Below are 20,707 nucleotides of genomic sequence, written 5' to 3'. Positions count from 1 at the left end.
GCAATAAACAGCCCACTTAACTTTGACCCAATTTCAAAGCTCCTGGAACTGAAACTTCATCCCTCTGTTTGCTTCTGTTTCTCGTTGCTCAGGACTATCAGACTTGGCTGGACCTGCGGGAGTTGGAAACCAAACTCGGTGAACGTTACATCACCCATGAAAGTGATGACAGCCGCTGGCAAACTTTTGCCCAGGAACATACTCTGCCTTACCCCGCCCATCTTGTGCCTCCTCCTCCTGCGCCAGCTTCTGACGACGAGGAGGGTGGGGAGGATGCAGACGTGCAAGGCCTCACCGAGAGGGTCAGCATCCTCTGACCAGAGAGACAGACAGAGGACGCAAGTTCATTTAGGAATGTGCAAAGACATAGGGAGAGGGAGGGGGGTGAGATGGTCAAGCTAGAGCCTGTAAGAGACATAAACTTGCTAAAACTCATATTCTAATAAGAAGAAGATCCAGCTGTTTAGCCTTTCACAGCTCAGTGCATACCAGCACTCGAATCGAATTCTCTCCTCCAGCCTGAGGTCATAAAAACCTCCTTCTAGTTACCAGTGCCTGGTCCTCGTTCATCCTTTTCCATATGAAGAAGGCTGCGGGTGTGTATGCACAACTGACCTGACAGATTAAATCGGAGTCAACTTCTAAATCAGAATTCATCGCACGAATGACAAGCACCATGTTCTCATCCCCTCACTGCGAAACCTTTTAAGGTTGAACAGGAAATACCATTTCACTACAAGATAAGAAGGTTGTGTGGCTGTGTTTACTGAGATGTTTTTTTCAAAACAAACAGGAGTTAATATTAAGAATGAAACTGCCCCCCCCAAAAGAAAAGTAATATTTGTTTTATAGTGTCATTTAATTGGGCTGACTGGAATTACAGTCCCTATTATATCTTCAGTAGTTCAATCTCGTCTTCAGTGATGGAGCGCGTGGTGACAAAAGACTTCCTCTGTGATGGTAATTACTAATGTGCAGGCATGGAGTCAAATCCCTCTGTAGTCACAAATGCCTTCCCATAAATGCTTGTTCTGTTGTGAAAAACCGGAAATATTGATCTGGTGACTCCAGTAATTACCACCAGTTCTGAGCCACAATGGACTATTAGAAAACACGTGTGATTAAAGATGCCGTCGCGGGTTTAAATGAACGTGTTCCAGGCTGCGTGTTGACCAGACCAGTTTTTAGCATGTGAGACGTTTCTACCCGCAGCAGGCATATTATACAACAATCAGTCATGGTGACTGTTGCTGAGTGGCGAAAACTGCTTCTGTTCTGTTGAATCGTCCACTCTTACTCATCACTGAAGTCAAGTATTTGTGAGTAGCTTGTCTTCAAAAATTCAAAACACTGTGAAGGCAGCATTTTTACACCCGAGCAGGTAAATCAACCCCTCTTTTAAACAACACAGTTCCCTGTTTGTTCAGTAAAACACACCTCTCCCTATGATACAAGTGCATGGACAGACAGCTTGTGTCACTAAACTAGATTTTGTAGAGTGTATGTAGTTTGATTATTGACTCTTTGTCATGTCAGTATGTTGCATGTTTCTGTGAAGTAGAATCGTCTAGATACAATACAAAACATACTCTAGTTACCTTGGTCGTTTATACACACGTGTAACCTGAAGTTTATGTAGCTGTTTGATATGTGTAGACTGTGCATAACACATTTGAAGGATGATCCTAGCATTGGAAACAGATAATACAAACATTGAACAACATTCTTTCTCGTGTTGGAGGTCTGTTTATTTTTTTATCTTTATATTATCATTGTATCATTCATCTGTAGATGACTGTTATATTAAATTTGTAATTTATCACTTTGAAGTGAGAAAACACATACAAAACTCAGCAATTCATAGATGAATTATGATGTTTCAGTACTGAAATAATTGTCTGCCATAGAGGCTTTTTCTCCACCTTTCATATTGCTGACAGACTGTTGTATTGTCCCTCCAGAAAGACTTTTTTTTTGGATATTACACCTCACAGACTGAGTGGCACTCAAAAGGACCCAGGGGCAATAGTGGCCAAGAGAGACAATTGTTTTCCATTCTGTGATGAGGACCCTTCAGCCACCTACTCTGGTGAAGGTGCATCTTTGGTTCTACAACATCCATCATCATTGACAAACAATGCCAGATGATTTACTCTTTCTCTCAGTCTCCTTTTTATGTCTCTCAAGTGTAGGCACATTTGTTACTATTCAATCAGCTGCCCTTCTGTCTGTCTCTTAGTAAGCAAAGGAGACAGAGCAAAACCCACTGAAAGCCGACCCGACCAGCCTGCTCTGTGTGACGATCGTGAAAGATGAAAGCTGCGTCTTAAGTAAAAATGTTCCTGTGCTTAAAACTGGATGGCAGCATCTTTCATCGTCGTGAACACGGAGAACAGTTCTGCTCTGTCTAAGCCCGAGAAGCAGGCTTTGCTGCCATTTCATTTCACTTTAATCGTCATTTGAAATGTGGTGAAAATCTGTTTTTTGATGCAGGAGGTCTAGAACCAGGTTAGTTCAAGTGAGACATCAAACTGATGTTAACATAACATTAAGAGCTGGTATAATTCTATGTTTTGTTATTTTCAGCAAGTCCCATGAAAAGACCCGACATCTAACTTTTTATAGACTGATTGAACATAATCCCCAACATGTCAGACAACTTTAAGTCATACTGAAGAAACATATAACGGCATTTTTAACTTGAATTGGCGCCTCACAGTTGTACGCCTAAATGTACCAATCAGTTTGCATTTTGGATATGTGTCTGTCCCGACTCGTATATGTGGTGATGACTACTGAAAGGTATTAGTCATAGTTCTTGGTTAAATGGAAACACCATTCATCACTACATTGACCTGTATGAGTCTATGAAAAAGAAACAAACAACAGACACAGAGGGCCAATAGACACATGATGCAACAACGATAGCCTATTAGTGTATTAGTTCATTGAGAGAAACAGAAAATGGAGTCAAAGAGAGACACAAACGAAACAAGATTAGTGTCACCAGTCTGGTATACAGCAATATATGAATCACCCCTTCTATTCCTCAGTTATGGTGTTAAATAACGGACCAAGAAATGTTTTTGCAGATTATCATAAAGTCACAATAAAATTGGTCTTTGACCAGTTGCAATCACTTCATCATCACCGAATTATGACCTTGACCTTTGACCTTTGTCATCATTTCTGTTCATCCTTGAGTCTAACTGGATGTCTGTGCCAAATTTGAGGAAAATTCCTCCTGACGTGTCGCATTCACAAGATTGAGAAGGTTGGATGGACAACCCGAAAACAAAATGCTGTCAATGGCACAGAGGCGTTGAAAGGCGTCAGTTATTTCCTACAATCGCTGGTTTCTGTTGTTTTACTAATGGGAGTGAAGAGCACATCAGGGACTGTTTTCAGCAGTGGATGAATATACTGTACCTTTGAGTATTTCTAGCTACAGAAAGGTGTATGTGGGAATGACAGTGTTTTTGGACAGCAATTGGGCTGTGTGCTACAAAGGAATAAGATTTATGAAGTTTTGCCTGCACGGGCAACGAGTTTTTGTAGGATTTTTATAATATTGCATGGTGAAGCTATAGCACGAGAGGATTTCTAGGCAAGCGTTCAGACAAGGAATGATCCCAAGCATGTGGAAGAGACAGTTCAATCTAGGAATTAAATACGAAGAACAGAAGCCTAACCAGTGGCCTGAAGCACGTCTTTACTGTAGCAGAAGCTACATGAGGAAGAATGAAAGGCAGAAGTGCAGGCCTTTCAGACAGAAAGAGCTAGTCATTACTTTTTTTTCCTGGCTTTTCCAGTGTTTTGTCATCCAGACCCCTGAGCAATGGGGGAAAGCATAGAAGTAAAAATAAATAAAATAAGACTAAATAAAACAAAAGATATTGACGTTATCAAATAACCTTAGCTCTGTGATCCTGCTTTCTGAGATAACCATTAACATTGTCAACGGACACAAAAAACAAAAACCTCACCTAATTGGGTAACATGATCGCAAATCCTGATAGCACTTTTCTCATCAGCCATTCAGGCTGCAGAAGCAGTGACTTGCAGTTTGACCATAATGTACATTAAAATGCCATGCCAGCTGCTGTGTTTGCCCTTGCACTTAGGCATAATACGTTTTTGGAATGGCATAACTCAACAGCGTAAAACAATTTGCAAAATTACAGAAAATTGCAGAGCAGTTCTGGTTGTCTGAGAGATGCCAAAGCTGAAAGTGCACCAGAGCTCATTTCATATCACACAGAGAAAGCTAAATTTAACATCGGCTTTGCTCAGTGTGCAAGTTTGCACAAGTAACTCCAGGACTGTCTGCCCACCTGTAACTGATTTCCTTAGAAAAGATGATTCATGTTGTTTCCAGAAAATAGGGGTGGATTTGGTAAATTCCATGACTATTGACGTTTTATGTTCTGTAGCCACCTTTGATCATCAGACTGAACAAAACTGTGTCTTACTACTGAGGACATGAGAAATGTTTTCAAGATAGCAAATATGCTGTGCCAAAGCCCTGTTTGTCTCCTCATTTTTTGCTGAAATGAAATGAAGGCTGAAGCCACAAGCCCATTTATTAACATCAGATTTTTGTATTTTCATCAAAAAAACCATCAAATCAATGATAAATATGATCCACTACCATGAGCCAGAGTCTGAAACACTCACTTGGCCTCTATGGACGGACAAAACAAAAGGTGAATGAGGGACGCTGAGGAATGAATGTTTTGCTCTGAGAAAAACCGTTTCCTCTTTCTACTCTTCCTCTTTCCCCTCTTTCAGTCATTTCTGTAGCTTACCACAGGCATTTGGTCTTGTTCACAGGAAAACAAACATCATCCAGAGCTCACATAAATGTTTATTCAACACATTAACAGATGGGCTGCAGGCATCCATCACACATTCCTTTCATAAACATAAAAAGAGCCTTGAATATCCCACCGGCACAGTACTGTTGTGAGGAAAATACTGTATCTGACAACCACGCAATTCATACCTCTGCCTGCTATGGTGCCCACTACATGTACATCAGCCTCAGCTCAGTTCTTAATCTCAGTCAAGCGGTGAAATGATTGAAGCCCTTTATTTTTCTTGCAATGAGACATAATGAAGGTGAGCCTATTAACTCTGTGTCAGAAAGTTAAAGGTAAAGAGAGGGCGAAAGATGATGAAGTGAAAGCTGTACCAAAGATGTGAAAAGCTCCACTACTGAGTCAAACACACAGTAGTTAAACCATGAAAAGACTCATTTCAATATGAAAGTCACATGGGGGAAATCAAGTTAAGGTACATCACATGGTCTCAGTTTTCTGTCCACAGAGTTTTAGTTCCACTTAAAGTCAGCTCTCAAACAACAATGAAAATTTTTGCTGGTTTTTTTCTGTCTCTCGGGAATACTAGCATCTGATACAGACAACATCTGATTCTTCGCAAATGAGTCTCCCCACCCCTGAAGCCTACTTCCTCTGTGCACGTGTGCAAAGCCAAACCTCCCTCCTCCTACAGTCTTCCTCTTTTTATACTTCAGCTCTTCACCACACTCCTTGCTGACATTTCAACTGTGGTTGTCAACACCACGTAACCAGACCAAAAAGGAAAGAAAGAAAGAAAGAAAAACTGACTGTAGACTGTAGACAGAGAGAGAGAGACAGACAGACAGAGAGAGAGAGAGAGAGGGGGAAAAAACATTGCACTCTGTAGTTATTGTATAAGAAACTGGCGTAGAGAGTACCATGTGGGACTGTGTTGGCTTGGCTTCATGTCAACAACTCTGAGGAGTTTCTCCTGAAGTTTGTCCTCTGACCCTCCTGGACTGGACTCTACCAAACGTGAGGCAGCTCTGGAATGTGTCTGAAACTCTTCACTCCCTGGACAGCCTTCTGTGAATATCGAGAGACAAGAAAACAGGTGAAATCCTTGTTGCTTACAGCTCTGAATGTGGGGTATCTGTAAATTTTGACTTTGAAAAAAGTGAAAATGAAAGTGCAAGTGAAAAAGTTAAAAATGTGACGAATTATCTTTTTTTTAATTTGTTATTTTTTTATGTTTCGCACACAGTGTGCTAATTCAGCGTGAAAGCTCACTTTCTTTGCTAGTTTTCTTTTTGTTCCCAGTGGACTGCTGTCAAGGGAAAGACGGCGTGCTTGAGGCTATGTGAGTCAGCACTGCAAATATAATTAGGCTAGAAATGTTGATTCTCTGCTGGATTGAAGGTTTTCTGTGGTTTTCACCACCGGTGATCACTACAACATAATGAAGAATGAAGCAGAGACCTGCTAGATAAAAAGAAATGGTTTAAATTCATTGGAATGCACATGTTGGACTGTGATATGTCTACAGCACAGCTTTGGTATTAGGGAGGCAAACTATAAATCATTAAACATGTCTTCCCATTTTACATGAAAAAGGAGATTTGACTACACATATATGGTCTGCAAGAAAACAGCCGAGATTTTGCCTCACTGGTGACAAGGCTATGTAATAACAACCAGGCTTAGCTCAACTTATAACATTAACAAACACATAGTTGGCTCAGGTGGACGAGAGGGCTGACTGAAACTTGGATCAGCTGTGTAGGAATATGCGACAAAATAAATCAGAAATGCTAGACAAAAAGATGCTAAAGTAAATAGAATAAAGTTTTCACCTTATTCCTTTGTTAGAAAGAGGGGAAGCCCATTTTAGGGTTAGTCAGAGAAACCAGACAGATGACTAAACAGCAGTCTATGAATAATTTAGTAAAGGTTTCAGATTTTTAAGCAAAGTTTTCTCATACCACAGTAAACGAAATTTTGTAACCAATGTTAACGGAAAATGTCATGAATAATCCATTAAGTCAAACTCATTTCCAGACAGCTGCATGCACACATGTACACGCGCACAGACACACACACACACACACACACACACACATGCAAGCAGGCACGCATTATTGTTCACTAGAGATGGTCTGACTCCAAATGGCTTCTCCATTATTGAGTTTGGATGGGACAGCGTATCTCTGTCCAGACGTTAATGGCATTAGATGCTTCCTGAGCCTATAAACACACCAGTGCCGAGCCTAAGTGATAAAACAGAACGCTGAGGGGAAACACATATCAAAAACTGCCACTGAGATACAGAAACATAGATGTAGTGCACGAGATAAAGTGCACAGGTTCAGTTTCCTAAAGCTGAGAGAGATAGAGAGAGAGAGGGGGGAAATTGACAGAATAAAATTTACGTACAAACAGGAAAAGCTTTGGAGAACCCTTGTCATTTTACATAGAAAATAGCAACCATATGTTGTCTCTGTTGGAAGTCATTCAAGGGACGTATACTGACAGGGGATGATTCTTTTTCCTTCTTTTTTTGGCCTGTACAGCAACAGAACGTTTTGAGCAGGAAGCAACTCAGACTAATATCTAAGATGTGTCTGCGTAACACGAGGGAATCACACCAACAGCTCGATGATGACTGCGACTGACCGTGCATCTACATCGTAGATCAGGGAGGGAATTAACCGATTCATTCATATAGGGCACAGAGTTCATATTACTCATCCATCAAGCCGCACTCTCTAAAAAATGCTGGGTTATTTCTACACCCAGTTACTGGGTTGTGACAGTTTGACCATTTATTGGATTATATTAGCCCATGCTGGATTATTTTCTATAACCCAGCCGCATGGTTGGTGGCTTGGAACTCCAAACAGATACATGGTATTCTACCCACTGTCTGGGTCACTTTACTACCGGTAGCCTAAATACTGGGTTAACTCACTGAGCATTTTAAGGTCATCATCTTAAAATGTCTTTTGTATACTGAAAATTGTGAACTGAACAAATTCTTTGAGAGTGAAATACCAGTCTAAAAAATTAGCACACGTGCAACTCCTGTGTCTGTGTAATGGTTGTATACAGTATTTAAAGAAATCGTTTTGGCTTTGTCTAGCTTTCATTTGGTAAATGTTGCTGATAAAAAGACACTTTCAACAACCTAGCAAATACTGAGTTAAAGAGTTATGTAAGTTTTAATATTTAATAATTTATATTCTGTCAGTGAACTTTTCATAAATGCCCACAAAGCACTGGCTGCTGACAAAACACTGTTGAAATGACAGTATTATATTCTTTAAACTTGTTTGCTTCTTTAAATAACTTATGTGTATATGTGTATAACCCGCAATATAAAAAAAATCAGCATAACATAATTCAACATAATTGATGGGTCAAATAAACCCAACTAAAAAGGTTAATGCAAATCATTATTGGGTCAAAAGGTCACAACCATTTTCTGGGTTACTGTAACCCAACGTCCCTGTCAGAATAACCCAATCTCTGGGTGGTTTAAGCTACCCACATGTTTTGCGTTAAATTACCAACCCAGAAACCACCCAATTTTGTCATTTTCAACCCAGTAGTTTTTAGAGAGCATCTCGTCTGGGAGAGATGCATCAGCCGGCTGTGTCTGCTGATGGCTGTTACATCACACATTAAACTGGACCGTCAGTCAGTCTCTGTAAGGGTACATTTCAATCAGCAATAATAAATCAGACTTAAGTTGTGTTAAGCAGTGATGACGGTAAAATGCAAATGCTCACTTTGCCAGTTCAGGCCGTGCTGCCCCTGCCTGCCACTTAGATTTCGATTATACGGGGAAAATATGTGCAACGGGTTATGGACAGTTCAATAAACAGCTGCATAAAATATTGGGATCAGTTTGGGAGAAGAGGTTTCTACATCCTCTTCATCCGATATAAGATATTAGTTCCTTAATGCCCTCAGTTTCCCTAAAACTGGGACTTTTATGAGGAAAATTCACAATGATTTCTCTCCACGCAGAGCAGTCGAGGCGGGGAATCTCAGCAATCTCAGTTTCTATTAGGGGGAACTATTATCGTCAGAATGTATGACTAAGCTTGTATATTCTGTAGGGGGGGGGGATTTCATCTCTCTGCCCGAACAGCACTTCCTCAGACTCAGAAACATCAGAGGACGCGCAAATGACTCTATCTCTCTAGCTCACTGAACCACAAAATAGGATGGAGGATACAAAATGTCCAAGCAAGTACTGTGGATTGTGAATTATCGTAGGGGTAAGCTCAGGCGGTTTGTTTCACTAACTGACAAACCCTTCTTTTTTCTTTGCAGGTTTGTTTCTAACAAGAAAAGTGAAAGGAACAATGAATGTCACAGTCTCACCGATTACCACAACCACAAACTCATCTCCAGAGTGTGTTAAAATCGGGGACATTGCCACCAGTGACTTCCTGATGTCAGTTTACATCTTGGCTTTTGTTTCTGGTCTGATCTTCAATGTGCTGACAGTAGGCCCCATTTGGCACCAAATGCAGCGGCAAAATGTTCTGGGCATCTTCCTGCTCAACCTGTCCATCTCCGACGTGCTTTTCCTCTTCACTATTCCCCTTTGGATCAATTATTACCGGCACCAACACCAGTGGATGCTGGGAGTCACCTCTTGCAGTGTAGCTGGCTTCTTCTACTACTCCAACATGTACATCAGCATCTTCCTCCTCTGCTGTATTTCTGTGGACCGCTGTCTCGTGGTCACCTACCCGCTCCGCTCCAAGACTCACCGTACATCACGCTATGCCTGGACACAGTGTGTCATTGTTTATATTGCAGTGGTGGCACTGCACATATTGGTGTTGGTGTATGACAACCTTAAAGATGTTCATGATGACCTGCACCAAAATGACCATTGTTATGAAACTTACCCCATGACTAAGTCTGTGGCCATATTCAACCTTATCAGAGTGGGCATCGGCTTCCTGCTGCCACTGCTGGTGTTGGCAGTGAGCTACTGGAGGGTGCTGGCCACTGTGGGCCAGAGTCCCGGCCTGACTGCGCAGGTTAAAAGGAAGGTTCGCCTGCTGTCCTTTGGGGTGATTGGGATATTCTCAGTTTGCTTTGCTCCGTATCACATCCTCCTGCTCACACGCTCGTTAGTCTTCTTCCACAGCGATGAAGAAAATTACTGCAAAATTGAACAAGAGATGCACTTTTTCTTCTCATGTACGCTGGCATTGTCCAGTCTGAACTGTGTGGTGGACCCTGTGCTGTATGTGATGGTCAGTAACGGAGTCCAGGAAGAGCTGAAACTGTGCTGGAGGAAGCACAGAAGAACACAGACAGACACAGACTGCGCTCTTACTGCATACAGCAGAGGAAAGTCAAATATGAATTTAATATGAAAATGAAGCTGTATGTGGGTGGACGCATGCACCTGTGAATTTATATGCATGTGTGTGTGTGTGTGTATGTGCATGTGCATGTGCATATATATTACACGATTATCCATGGCTCTGCAAAAACTCACGTCTTCATTTTCAGAATTAGCAAGTAAGTAGCAGGATTATTTACATCCCATAATCAACCTTTCGTGTATAGACAATCAACACCCCCTGAGAAATCTACATTGCCTGCTTTTTGCTCACGTCCTGCACAGTCTAGAGGAGGTGGCTGAATCACATGCATCTCAGAGCTCTGTAATTGGATTGCACTCCCAGGTTCTGCTTTCCCAAGAGGTCTTCAGTGGCCACTTCTGGTTTGTGGATGGACACTGCTGGAGTTGAAGAGCCCTTTTGTTTTCCCTCCAATCTATACAAGGATATTGCGATTGTGATTGTGCGACCCTGGTATAGCTAAAGGGGTTAACTCCAAAGAATGATATGAAAAGCATTTATTAGCATGACTGTGTATCCTTTGTGACTGGGCGTCAGTAAAACGTGTTGAATCTAAATTCAAATAAACCCGTGGCTTGATGAGCTCCTTCAAAACAGTTTGCTTAGTTTATGCGGAAAATGTGATGATCATTTTTATAGTTGGTATTCTATACATTTCCACTGAGAGCAGAAGCTCTGGGAGATGATGAGCTCAAACAAGCACTTTGTCATTATCGTCTCACATAAAGGTAATTGTAAATCAAGCTCAGCTGTGTGCTGCACACCTGATGTGTTAAATGTTCAAAGGCGGTAATCAGTTGACCAGGGTGCAGAGAGAGAGAGAGAGAGAGAGAGAGAGAGAGAGAGAGAGAGAGAGAGAGGAAGGGAGAGAGATTTATTCTTATTTATTTATAAGTTTGATCTAAAATTGTGTTGACATATATTCACTCCAGTGTCTGAAATAATGTGAGCAAATGTTGATAAATTTACTGTAAATCCGATCTATGTTAGACAGGCAAAGGCAGACAGACAGGTTTAGGACGAGAGAAAGAAAAACAAATACAGACAGAAGGAATGAAAGAGCAGGGAGAAAGTGAATAAACAACATTAAGGCTGTAATTGCTTTGTTTTATACTTTCTCAATTATTCATAAAGTGCATCTCTCATGCATCAATACGGCTCTTTTGCAGAGCACATCGATACATCACCAGCTGGCATCTTTGCATATCATCAGTATGAACCCTGAAGTCATCAAGTGTTATGCAACCAGTTCTTGTTCTTTAAAAGCCTTTACTGCTGAGTCCATGGTCTATATTACTGAATAAAGCATTCCTGTCCCCTGAAAACTGGCTCATACAGAATGCTTTCCCCAATATGCTTGAATGAATATGTAATCGCTGTCCGCAGTATTTCACTGGCAAAGTATTTTTTTTTTTTTTACATCCACGATGAGCAGATATTGTAGGAAAACAAATGAGACATGTGAGTGAACATTTCGCTGATATGTTCTTGTAGTTTTGCAGACAGTCTCATCAACTGTTCCCTCATTTTACTGATAAAAATGTAACCTCAGTGCCACATCTGTCTTGCTAAATTTCCTTTTGAAAATCAGCTTGTATGCGTAATTAGTTTTTAGGCAGAAAGGGATGTGCATAAGCTCGTTGTCACTCAGTGAAGAATGAGGCCTGTGAAATTCTTCATTTCTCTCTCTTTTATTTTTCCTGGCGAATCCCAAAAGAGACCAAAACCAATGAGCTGATCGCACCTACAGGTACTGTCTGTGTAGCTGAAGCTTAATATAGCCTATTCCTCTGGGCCACAGATCTCTATCGTTGTCCAAAAACTGTTAAAATAAACAGCATCAGCTATCGTGCTCCCTCATTATGATGAATATGAGCGCTGCATTTTATTTTGGGCCAATGCCACATACATCACCCTGGCTGAAAATAGTGCAACAAACACACGCATGCTAAAAACAGTGTTTGGAAAATGTAGTAGTTTATATCTCATGTTTTATTTAAGTGAAACCATATACAGAAGTTCCATCTTCAGTAGCTGGAAAGTAGTGAGAGATTGTCTAATGCACCACTGGATTTTGTCCTTTCATGGGATTTGTTGACAAAAAGGAAATTAATTCTAACTACTTGAGACAAGCCCTGTCGGAGTCCCAAAAGATGCCCTTCCTTTGCTCTCTTATTTCACCTCAGTACTTCTACCAGTCAAAGCTTGTGGCAATTTGAAGAAGTGCTACTTGAACAAGTGATTTGACTTCATATTTGCAAATGTTAAAATGCAGTCAAGTTTAAAGAAATTGCCGTTAGCTATAGTCCATCATCCTGTGCCATTCGGTCTGTGATATTGCAGATCCATTTTCTCTACACTCAGTTTTTAATGAGCTAACTCTGTGTCCAGACTCTCTGGGAAATCAATGTGGTTTCATTGATTAGCTTTTCTGACTCATAGCCTCATATTATTGGGCTGGACCAAACAGACAAAGCTATTCTTGGACTGAAGTTATTTTAACTTTGAGTCGAGTATTGAGACACATACTAAACAGCACTAGACGTTAAATAATTTTTCATTTCTGCTACTGCATGACTTTTTAATTTTTGGGGACAAAAATATTTCAACCTATTTTGTGGGAGCTTTTGGGTCCCTAATAATATATCAATCATAACATCTGAACCCCCCCACCCCCAATCTTGGGAGGTGACACACTTCACCCTCCTCTTCATCTGAATCTCCCTCTTCCTCAGAGTCACTATCTTGTGGCTGGTGTTCTTCTGAAAAGAAGTAAAGGGAAAAAAATATTCAAAAGAAATAAATGCAACAGTAAGACTCGTATGCATGCACGCACACACACACACACACGCAATGTTTTTACGTCCATGTCCTGTAATTATCAGTAGATTGTATCTCTACACACACATATGTAGATGCATTATATTGAGTGAAAAAAATTGCACAGTGTTGCCTTGAGGCAACAAATGACAATTAACAGTTTTACTGTATAAATAAATTTTAAAAAAAGTATAATATAATATACTTCTTTACATATTCATGCACATGCAAGTATTTTTTATATATATGTATTTCAATATAGACGTGTATAATAGTGATCTTTATCTTACCTTCTAATGGAGATGTCTCTCATGTAGTGCCGCTTGCAGAAAGGGGTCCCCACCCTCCCAAGACCTTCAACTCATCATTGTATTGGACAGAGATGTGTCTGGTAGCATTATTTGAAAGAAAAGTTTTGTTTTTTTTAAAAGGGCCAGTGTGAGGCATGAAAACGTGGTTTGTTGCCTCAGAGCAACGCTATGCAGTAGAGGGTTAACTAGTGCTGTCCTGCTGCTCACCCAGTTATTAAGAGTGCCTTTTAATGAAACAGCAAATCTTAATAGTCAGACTCAATTAGTCCAAGACACAATGCATCTCTGGACCACAAACCCAAAGCGGTTTATCATTAGATTTGATATTTCATTAGCAAATCAATAAGAGGGAATTATTGCAAACCGCCACAGTCTGTAACTACAGACATGCAGGCTGCTGTAGCTAAATTAAATCACTTTATTGAAATATGTCATACATGTTTTATGAGTGAACTTTTGTACAATATGTTTTTCATTAGTGCATATTTACGATGTTTAAGCTTCAGCTTTGTGTAGAATTGATTTAGTCCACCAGAAAAGTTATTACATTATTCCAAGGGCTAAATTTTTCTATGCAGACAGTATGACTTTCAAATTAAAAGAATACATTTAATTAGACCTAATTAGTCAATTGTAATTTAATATTTTCACTTTCTTACAAAATTAATCTTAGTTGTATTAGCCTATATGTGCAAAAACAGCCTCCTATAAAAATGATACATCCATAATGATAAGTCACACTGTACAAAACCAGAAATTCAGCTACTGAATGAATTGTTATCCCAACTCAAAAACTCCACTTTAGGATCTCAAGAAGCAAACAAAAACTTCAGTTTGAGACTCAGTACAACAGCTGACTGGACAACTGACAATCGCTTTCAGGGCAGACCAGGCCTCTTCCTCTGGTGAGCAATACCTCTGAGTTCGTTAATATTCTGTGGGAGAGACAGGAAGTTTTGGTGAATCGTGTGTGGCCTGCCAATCAACCAATCACAATAGTGGCAGTCAATCGGTCCATTTGCTGGTAAAATCTGATTTAATCCTATGCAACAGCTTAGATAAAATTAACATTGTTCAGTTTTAATTGACACTATCAGTTATGTTTATTATCAGTTTGTGGTTTGTACTGATGCTGAACTGACTCCCACTCAGTAACCACTTCATCAGTCTTAACCTCAACACCTTCCTGTCAACAGACACACAAGACTCAAAAAATATTCTCCCACAGGTTTATTACACGAAGGAAGCAGCAAAACCTTTAGCTCAAAGAGTTTATTTACTTTATTTCTCTTCTGCTGTGCATCCCGTTGCAGGTACATGCATATCTAAGCGATGCTGTAGCATACATAACAGACATAACCATAACATTTTATTTTTTCTCATCAAGACGCACAATACAAAGTTACAGCAGTACCCAGCTCCTAGTCATGGTAGTAGTTTCTTGTTTTAATTTAGTTAATATGATTTCCTGCAGTATATTTAAAACATTTTCTTTTTCATGTAACAATCCTACTCTATGTCACAGCTCATGATTTAAGGTGGTTAAAGTGAAATCTGTTTGGCAGCCCAGGAGACAACCAAATCTAAATCCTCACTGTAAGAAGCTTAGTTTGTTTACAAAAGCGAGTCTCAGCCAGAATCCACTCACTGTCAGCTGAAACACTAAAGTTTGTATATCCGTGTATTGTAATGTGAAGCAGATCAACGTGCTCAGCTCTCAGTCTCTATCCAAACAACTGAAGTGGCAGTGAACAATCTTCCAAAAAGGGCAGAATTACATTTCTTTTTCATTTTTTTCAATTTGTGTTTACCATTTATTGTGTTTTTTTAAGTGCACTCTGGCTTTACGACAGGCTTGTAAGAGGATTTCTGACAGCTTAGTATAAAGGCGTCATCTTGTTACTTTGAGACACAGAAGAATAATAATAGTGTAATATTGGACTATCACACCCGCAGTGCAATAATTTGGCTTTAATTACACTGCGTGATGTGTTTGTTCTTTGCTCACAGTCAAGAATGATGAGACTTTGTCATTTTTGTAGTTTTGAAGTTTGACACAAACCAGCAGCAGCTTACTTATTGTACTCATATGCATTCACTCAACAGTATGTCAATCATGGCTATTTAATGACAAAACGGCATTCTTTAAATTCTTTCTTTTCTTTCTTCTTTCATTCTTTTAATTTTATATTATTTTAGATTTTACTTTATTTTATTTTATGAACAGTGAGCTTTACACTGAAAATAACTGCTTCTATGGCCAGAAGCTAGAAGAGAGCAAGAGAACCGGATATGGCAGTGTGTGTGTGTGTCTGCATTATATATATGTATATATATATATATATATATATATATATATGTGCGCTGTGTGACTGAAAAACTGTGAAGAGAGTTTTACACACCATGCAGCACACACACACACACCGCCTTACATTGCTAGGCAACGCAGTGGATTAGTCTGCACATCAATCTGTGAGTCTCGTCAGGGTGTGTCTGATTTGTGTCACTTAGCATACTCGGTGGGTAATTCATTAAATCAGTGATCGATTAAGGTAAATGCAGCCTTTTTTTTTTTTTTTTAACCACGCCGAGGTACCTTGAAGCCCACCCTAAGATGTCACGTATTTTTGTTTTTACTCTGCAATGGATGCAACTTGAAATGCAGCTAAGCTGAATACTTAAAGTACTTACGTAAAAGTAAAATTACTGATTTACTGATAAACAAAATTACTGATAAACAAAAAAACTTATTTTCGGTGACATTAGGAACCATCCCTGTTAAACATTTCAAACCAAGCTGCAGGGATTTTAACTATGAACTAACATGTGTGTGTGACATTATGGCATTGGAGGAAGGTGAAATTCACAACCTCCCTTATGAAGAACAAAACAAGAGCTTTTCCACACCCTTTCAGAAACAGCATCAGGGCAAAAATCAAATTGAGTAGAGGCGAATGCAGTCACAAGGTTCACTTACAGAGAAGCATCAGGCCAAGCTGCACAGCAACAAACAGCAGTAATCTGATTGTTGAAAGGTGACATTTGGGGAGAGAGCTCTTATCAGCTCGCACTAAAGCTAGTTTTATTCCTATTAGTTTGGCTGACTGAACAAATGGTGTTTTGACAGTTTCAAATGGAATGTTTGGGTTTTTGATGGACAATCTGCCCTGCACTAAGGTACTTGTATTGTGTGTAGTGCACTGTTACTACCCCTCCACTTAACAGCAGAAAAGATTTTTTCATAAGCAGTAATAATAACAATGAAAACCGCGCACTTCATAACTACTTATTGAACACACACCTCAGCCAGTTCTCCAGTGAGTCTTATGAATGGAGTCATATTCAAAAATTGAGTTGATACCCAGGCTTTGACAAACAAAGAAACTATTCCACACTTCACAGGAACTGGATGCCAGTGGCAGCCGCACCCGGTGGAATTAAGCCGACATGAGTGACTTCAATGCTCACTGTTCATGCTATGAATGTTAAATTGATCATTTCATCAGTCTTGTGGTTTTCCGGACAGAACCAAAACACTGAGACTTTGTTCATCAGATAATTGCATTTCAAAAATCATTTCTGAATTTGGTATTGTTTATATTTCAAGCCACAAACAGAGGCTTCAAGGAGACATATAAGCTGTACATTTGATCTCCCACTACTGTATGCTGTGTATTGATAAGATAAGATAGGATGAGATGAACTTTACTGATCCCACAGGGAAATTCACTTGTCATGGCAGCTCCTAAGAACAGAATAGAGTTCAAAAAACAAAAGTGTGCAAAACAGTTTCAAAAATAAAAAGAGTTATAAATTAACAGTTTTAAAATAAGCACTGTACAATATATTGCAATATACTGCTGTATTGACCTTTCTCACTCAGTTCTAGCCAATCTGTCTGCATTACATATATTATGTATGCACAAAAACACAAATGTATTTATCTGTGTGCACAGATGACACATAAAGTTATACTGCGAAGCCAAAACATAGACAGTAAACACTACTTGATACCATTAAAAGTAGCAGGCGATGTGCATTTCGACATAATGAATCTAATGTAATGCAGGTGACATATAATACAAGAGAGACATAACTTTAATTTTGAAGCACAAACATTCGATACTGGAGTCACGTTGTTTCTTTTACACGTTCTCTTTCTGGTCAGTGACCCAGCTCTGGTGAGAAGAGTTCACTGTTCGGTCAGCTCCCTGAGGTGAACCGTTTTGCTGTTTAAGTAAAACCAGTGTAGCCCACCCAGGGCTCAGCCTCCTGCATATGTCTGCTATCAAGCCCTCAGCCTGAGGGGCTGTTTATGCCACTGCTGGCCTTTTTAAAGCTGCAGGATCTGCTTCGCGTCTATGCCAGCAGCTGGGCCATCCAAGAAAAACAACAGGATCCCAGTGGATGGCTTAATTTTGTTCATCATCTTTCTGAACTACTGTCTGGTCTGGATCTGTATAAGGGGTTTTATTTAGCACTTTCTCTGGTGACACTTTACAAGAGAGGACTGATTGTCCTGAAGTCACAAAATGCTGGAAATACATGGAGTATGTGAATGTTGAGTAACTGTCTTATTTTCTTCTAGACACCTCAGACATCAACATCAGTGTTAGGGGTGCAGGTGTTAGCTTGTGGGCAGCGACAGGGCTGTGCATGTGAGACAGGCACCATCTGAAATCAACTCCTGGACGTCGATCTTTCCACCATCCCCCTCTGGCAAGGACAGAGGTAGCCTTTCAGGTGCATGCGCACCTTGCTGTGCAGTGAGGCGTAGATGAAGGGGTTATAACATGCAGAGCTCATAGCCACCAAATGACAGCAGACTTGTAATACATTTACATAACGCTTCCCAATGATGTGGAAGTCTGGGTCCAGGTCCAGCAACAGGTTCAGCACCTACAAAGCGACATGGAAAAACTTGTGTTATCATCAAATGTATGTAATCTGCACCTCCAGCTTCACTGGATCTGGCTGAGAACCTGAGGACATGCTGTTTTAGTGACTTGTCATTCACAAGGCATCCAAGCCTGAAAGTATACCCCGCTTTATTATTTATTTTACCAAAATGTACAAAATGAACATCATGCTGAAATAAACTCAGTGTAAACTCACTGGGAAATGTAATGTGATGTAATAGATCAATAAACCAAGTAAGAGACAGGGTCATTTTCTCATAAGCTTACATAAAACCAGTAGAGTCTCCCCCCGCTGGTCATTTGAAGGAATGCAGGTTTAAGGAACTTCCCTATTGAATTCACTTTTTAGACTGTTTATGCAGTCTGTGGTTACAGCTACTGCAGTCTGTGGTTACTGCTACTGCAGTCTGTGGTTACTGCTCGTCTTTATTTGCATTTTGATTTGAATCTAGTTTACTATGAAAAATAGGTTCAACTTAAAGTCGCTGATTTCCTCTTGCTCTTGACACTTGACATTTTTGACACATTTCACTTATCACAACAACAAGTTCAAGGTCTCAGGTTGGTGCAACTCAGAGGTGAACTCAGACAACAGGTGCACAATGTGGTGCACCAGCATGCAGGAAGTCGTGATGCATTTACAATGAAAAGTTTCAGTCCCTGATTAATATCAAAACTGAGTGATTATGTGACTCAGATTTAAGGTGTAACTTAAAAGGTGTAAGTTAAGGTGTAACTTAAATCTGTATAATCAACTAATTTTCTAGCATGTGGGGCAGCTCATATGGCGCTACATCAGATTTTCTCCACTGGAAGGGCACACTACAGGCCACTTCATCACACACACTGAAGAGGACACATTATCATGTTTTATCTGCCATAGGGGCCTCCAAGAAAGCATCATTATTGTGTTTGATTTGAGCATGAAGGCGCAGCAGGATGATCCCTTGCCCCCGAGTTCATTTGGTTTTGGATCAGACAGTCTGGATCAAAGACACACCTGCAAGGGCAGCCAACACAGCGCGAAGGCCAGGACTGAGGCTACCAGCAGAGAGAAGGTCCTCTTCCTCCTTTGGCTCCAGCGCTGCTGGCTGTTAGATGGCTCCCCAGGTACTGAATAACGTTTTAGGCTGACAGTGATGGCACAGTAGGATACGCTGACTGACAGCAGCGGGATCATATAGGAGGCTATGAGAATGAAGCAGGAATAGAGCAGCCGCAGATTGCCACTATCTGGCCAGAATTCCTCACACACTACCAGATCGATGCCACTTGGTCGCAGGTCCAGATAGCGTGTATAGAGAGAAGGAGGTGCAGCCAAAGCCAGAGATAAAAGCCAGACACCCAGAGTCACTGCACCACAACCCCACACAGAGATCCTCCTCCGTACTGGGTGAGCTGAGACACAAAGGTAAAGGATTATATACTCAGTATCACCACGTTGGATCAAAGGGATGAGTCATCAGCATATGCATCGCTGTCTACCACAGTGTCTTTTTTGATAACAGCACCATATGGTTCAAATTTCTAGATCTTATTACTTGTAATTGTGGGTTTTAAAAAAAACCCTTGTCAGTAAATGGGTTCTTACCTACAACAATGTAGCGGTCCACTGCAATGGCAGTGAGTGAAAGCACTGATGCAAACACAGTGGCACATTGCAGCAAGGGGACCAGGTGACAGAGGGGTCTCCCAAAAGCCCAGCCGTGGCTGTCGAAGGCATAAGACACAGTCAGTGGAATACAACTCAAACACATCAGCAGGTCCCCAGCTGCTAAGTTACCGATGAAAAAGTTAGTGGCGTTGTGGAGTTTCTTGTCCGCCAAAATGCAAGCCAACAGGAAGGAGTTTCCAACACCGGCCACCACGACTATGAGGCAGTAGAGAGGCAGGAAGAGAGATTTGAAACGGAAAAGAAGTTCCATGCCTATGAACATGTCCAGGGGGTCACTTTGATTGAGTCCTTGGCTTTTGCTGTCTTCTAGTCTTTCCAGTCCCGTTTCATGGCTGGTGTTACCGGTCACACTGAAATCCTCATCGATGAGGACATCCATGTCTCTGGAGGCCAACCTTAAAGGAGAGCATGATCAAAAATGACATATGAGTAATACAGGAATCATAAATAAATAATCAGCCTCACATTTGGGATTCATTTGGGATCACATGGACAATAAATATGTTTAGCCTGCACTTGTTCTATACTAAATGACACTGACATTTACTTACATGTCAATAATTGGTTGGTTATTGGTATATTGTCCATAATGTTTTAGGCAAGTTCTGAAGTTAAAAGCAATTGTTCTATGATTTGTGCTAATGTCACTGTAAACAAAACAAACCAAAATGCAATAGATGTTGCCAACTAAATGCAGTTTGGCCTGGGGCCCTCCAGCTACTGTTTGACTCACTACATTGAGTGAATATACCCGCAAGCTATGCTGTTTTGATCCAATTTTTGATTT

The 20,707-nt window shown here is 40.4% G+C and overlaps 3 protein-coding genes across 4 annotated transcripts in view; 2 read left to right on the top strand and 1 right to left on the bottom strand.

Moving 5' to 3' along the window:
- Positions 1-3,139, top strand: part of prkd2 (protein kinase D2) — a 37,464-nt gene extending 34,325 nt beyond the window's left edge. Inside the window, exon 18 of one of the 2 annotated variants that reach the window (XM_046389155.1) lies at positions 93-3,139. In XM_046389155.1, coding sequence (XP_046245111.1) covers positions 93-317 — 225 coding nt within the window. In that variant the 3' untranslated portion in view covers positions 318-3,139. The remainder of the gene's footprint in view (positions 1-92) is intronic. The other variant, XM_046389154.1, reaches the window with a different exon arrangement.
- Positions 3,140-5,528: 2,389 nt separating this feature from the next.
- On the top strand, positions 5,529-10,312 carry gpr184 (G protein-coupled receptor 184). Its single transcript, XM_046389330.1, has 2 exons — positions 5,529-5,916; positions 9,141-10,312. The coding sequence occupies exon 2, from the start codon at positions 9,173-9,175 to the stop codon at positions 10,202-10,204; it is 1,032 nt and encodes a 343-aa protein (XP_046245286.1). The 5' UTR covers positions 5,529-5,916; positions 9,141-9,172; the 3' UTR covers positions 10,205-10,312.
- Positions 10,313-17,601: 7,289 nt separating this feature from the next.
- si:dkey-202l22.3 (7 transmembrane receptor domain-containing protein) lies at positions 17,602-20,303 on the bottom strand. Its single transcript, XM_046390248.1, has 3 exons — positions 19,837-20,303; positions 19,246-19,643; positions 17,602-18,225 (listed from the first exon to the last, which is right to left on the bottom strand). The coding sequence occupies exons 1-3, from the start codon at positions 20,297-20,299 to the stop codon at positions 18,007-18,009; spliced, it is 1,080 nt and encodes a 359-aa protein (XP_046246204.1). The 5' UTR covers positions 20,300-20,303; the 3' UTR covers positions 17,602-18,006.
- Between the last annotated feature and the right edge of the window lie 404 nt (positions 20,304-20,707).

Source organism: Scatophagus argus, chromosome 5 (assembly GCF_020382885.2).
Source record: "Scatophagus argus isolate fScaArg1 chromosome 5, fScaArg1.pri, whole genome shotgun sequence".
NCBI classification, from domain to species: Eukaryota; Metazoa; Chordata; class Actinopteri; family Scatophagidae; genus Scatophagus; species Scatophagus argus.
Note: the sequence above shows the minus strand (reverse complement) of the source record. Positions and strands in the feature narration are given on the sequence as shown.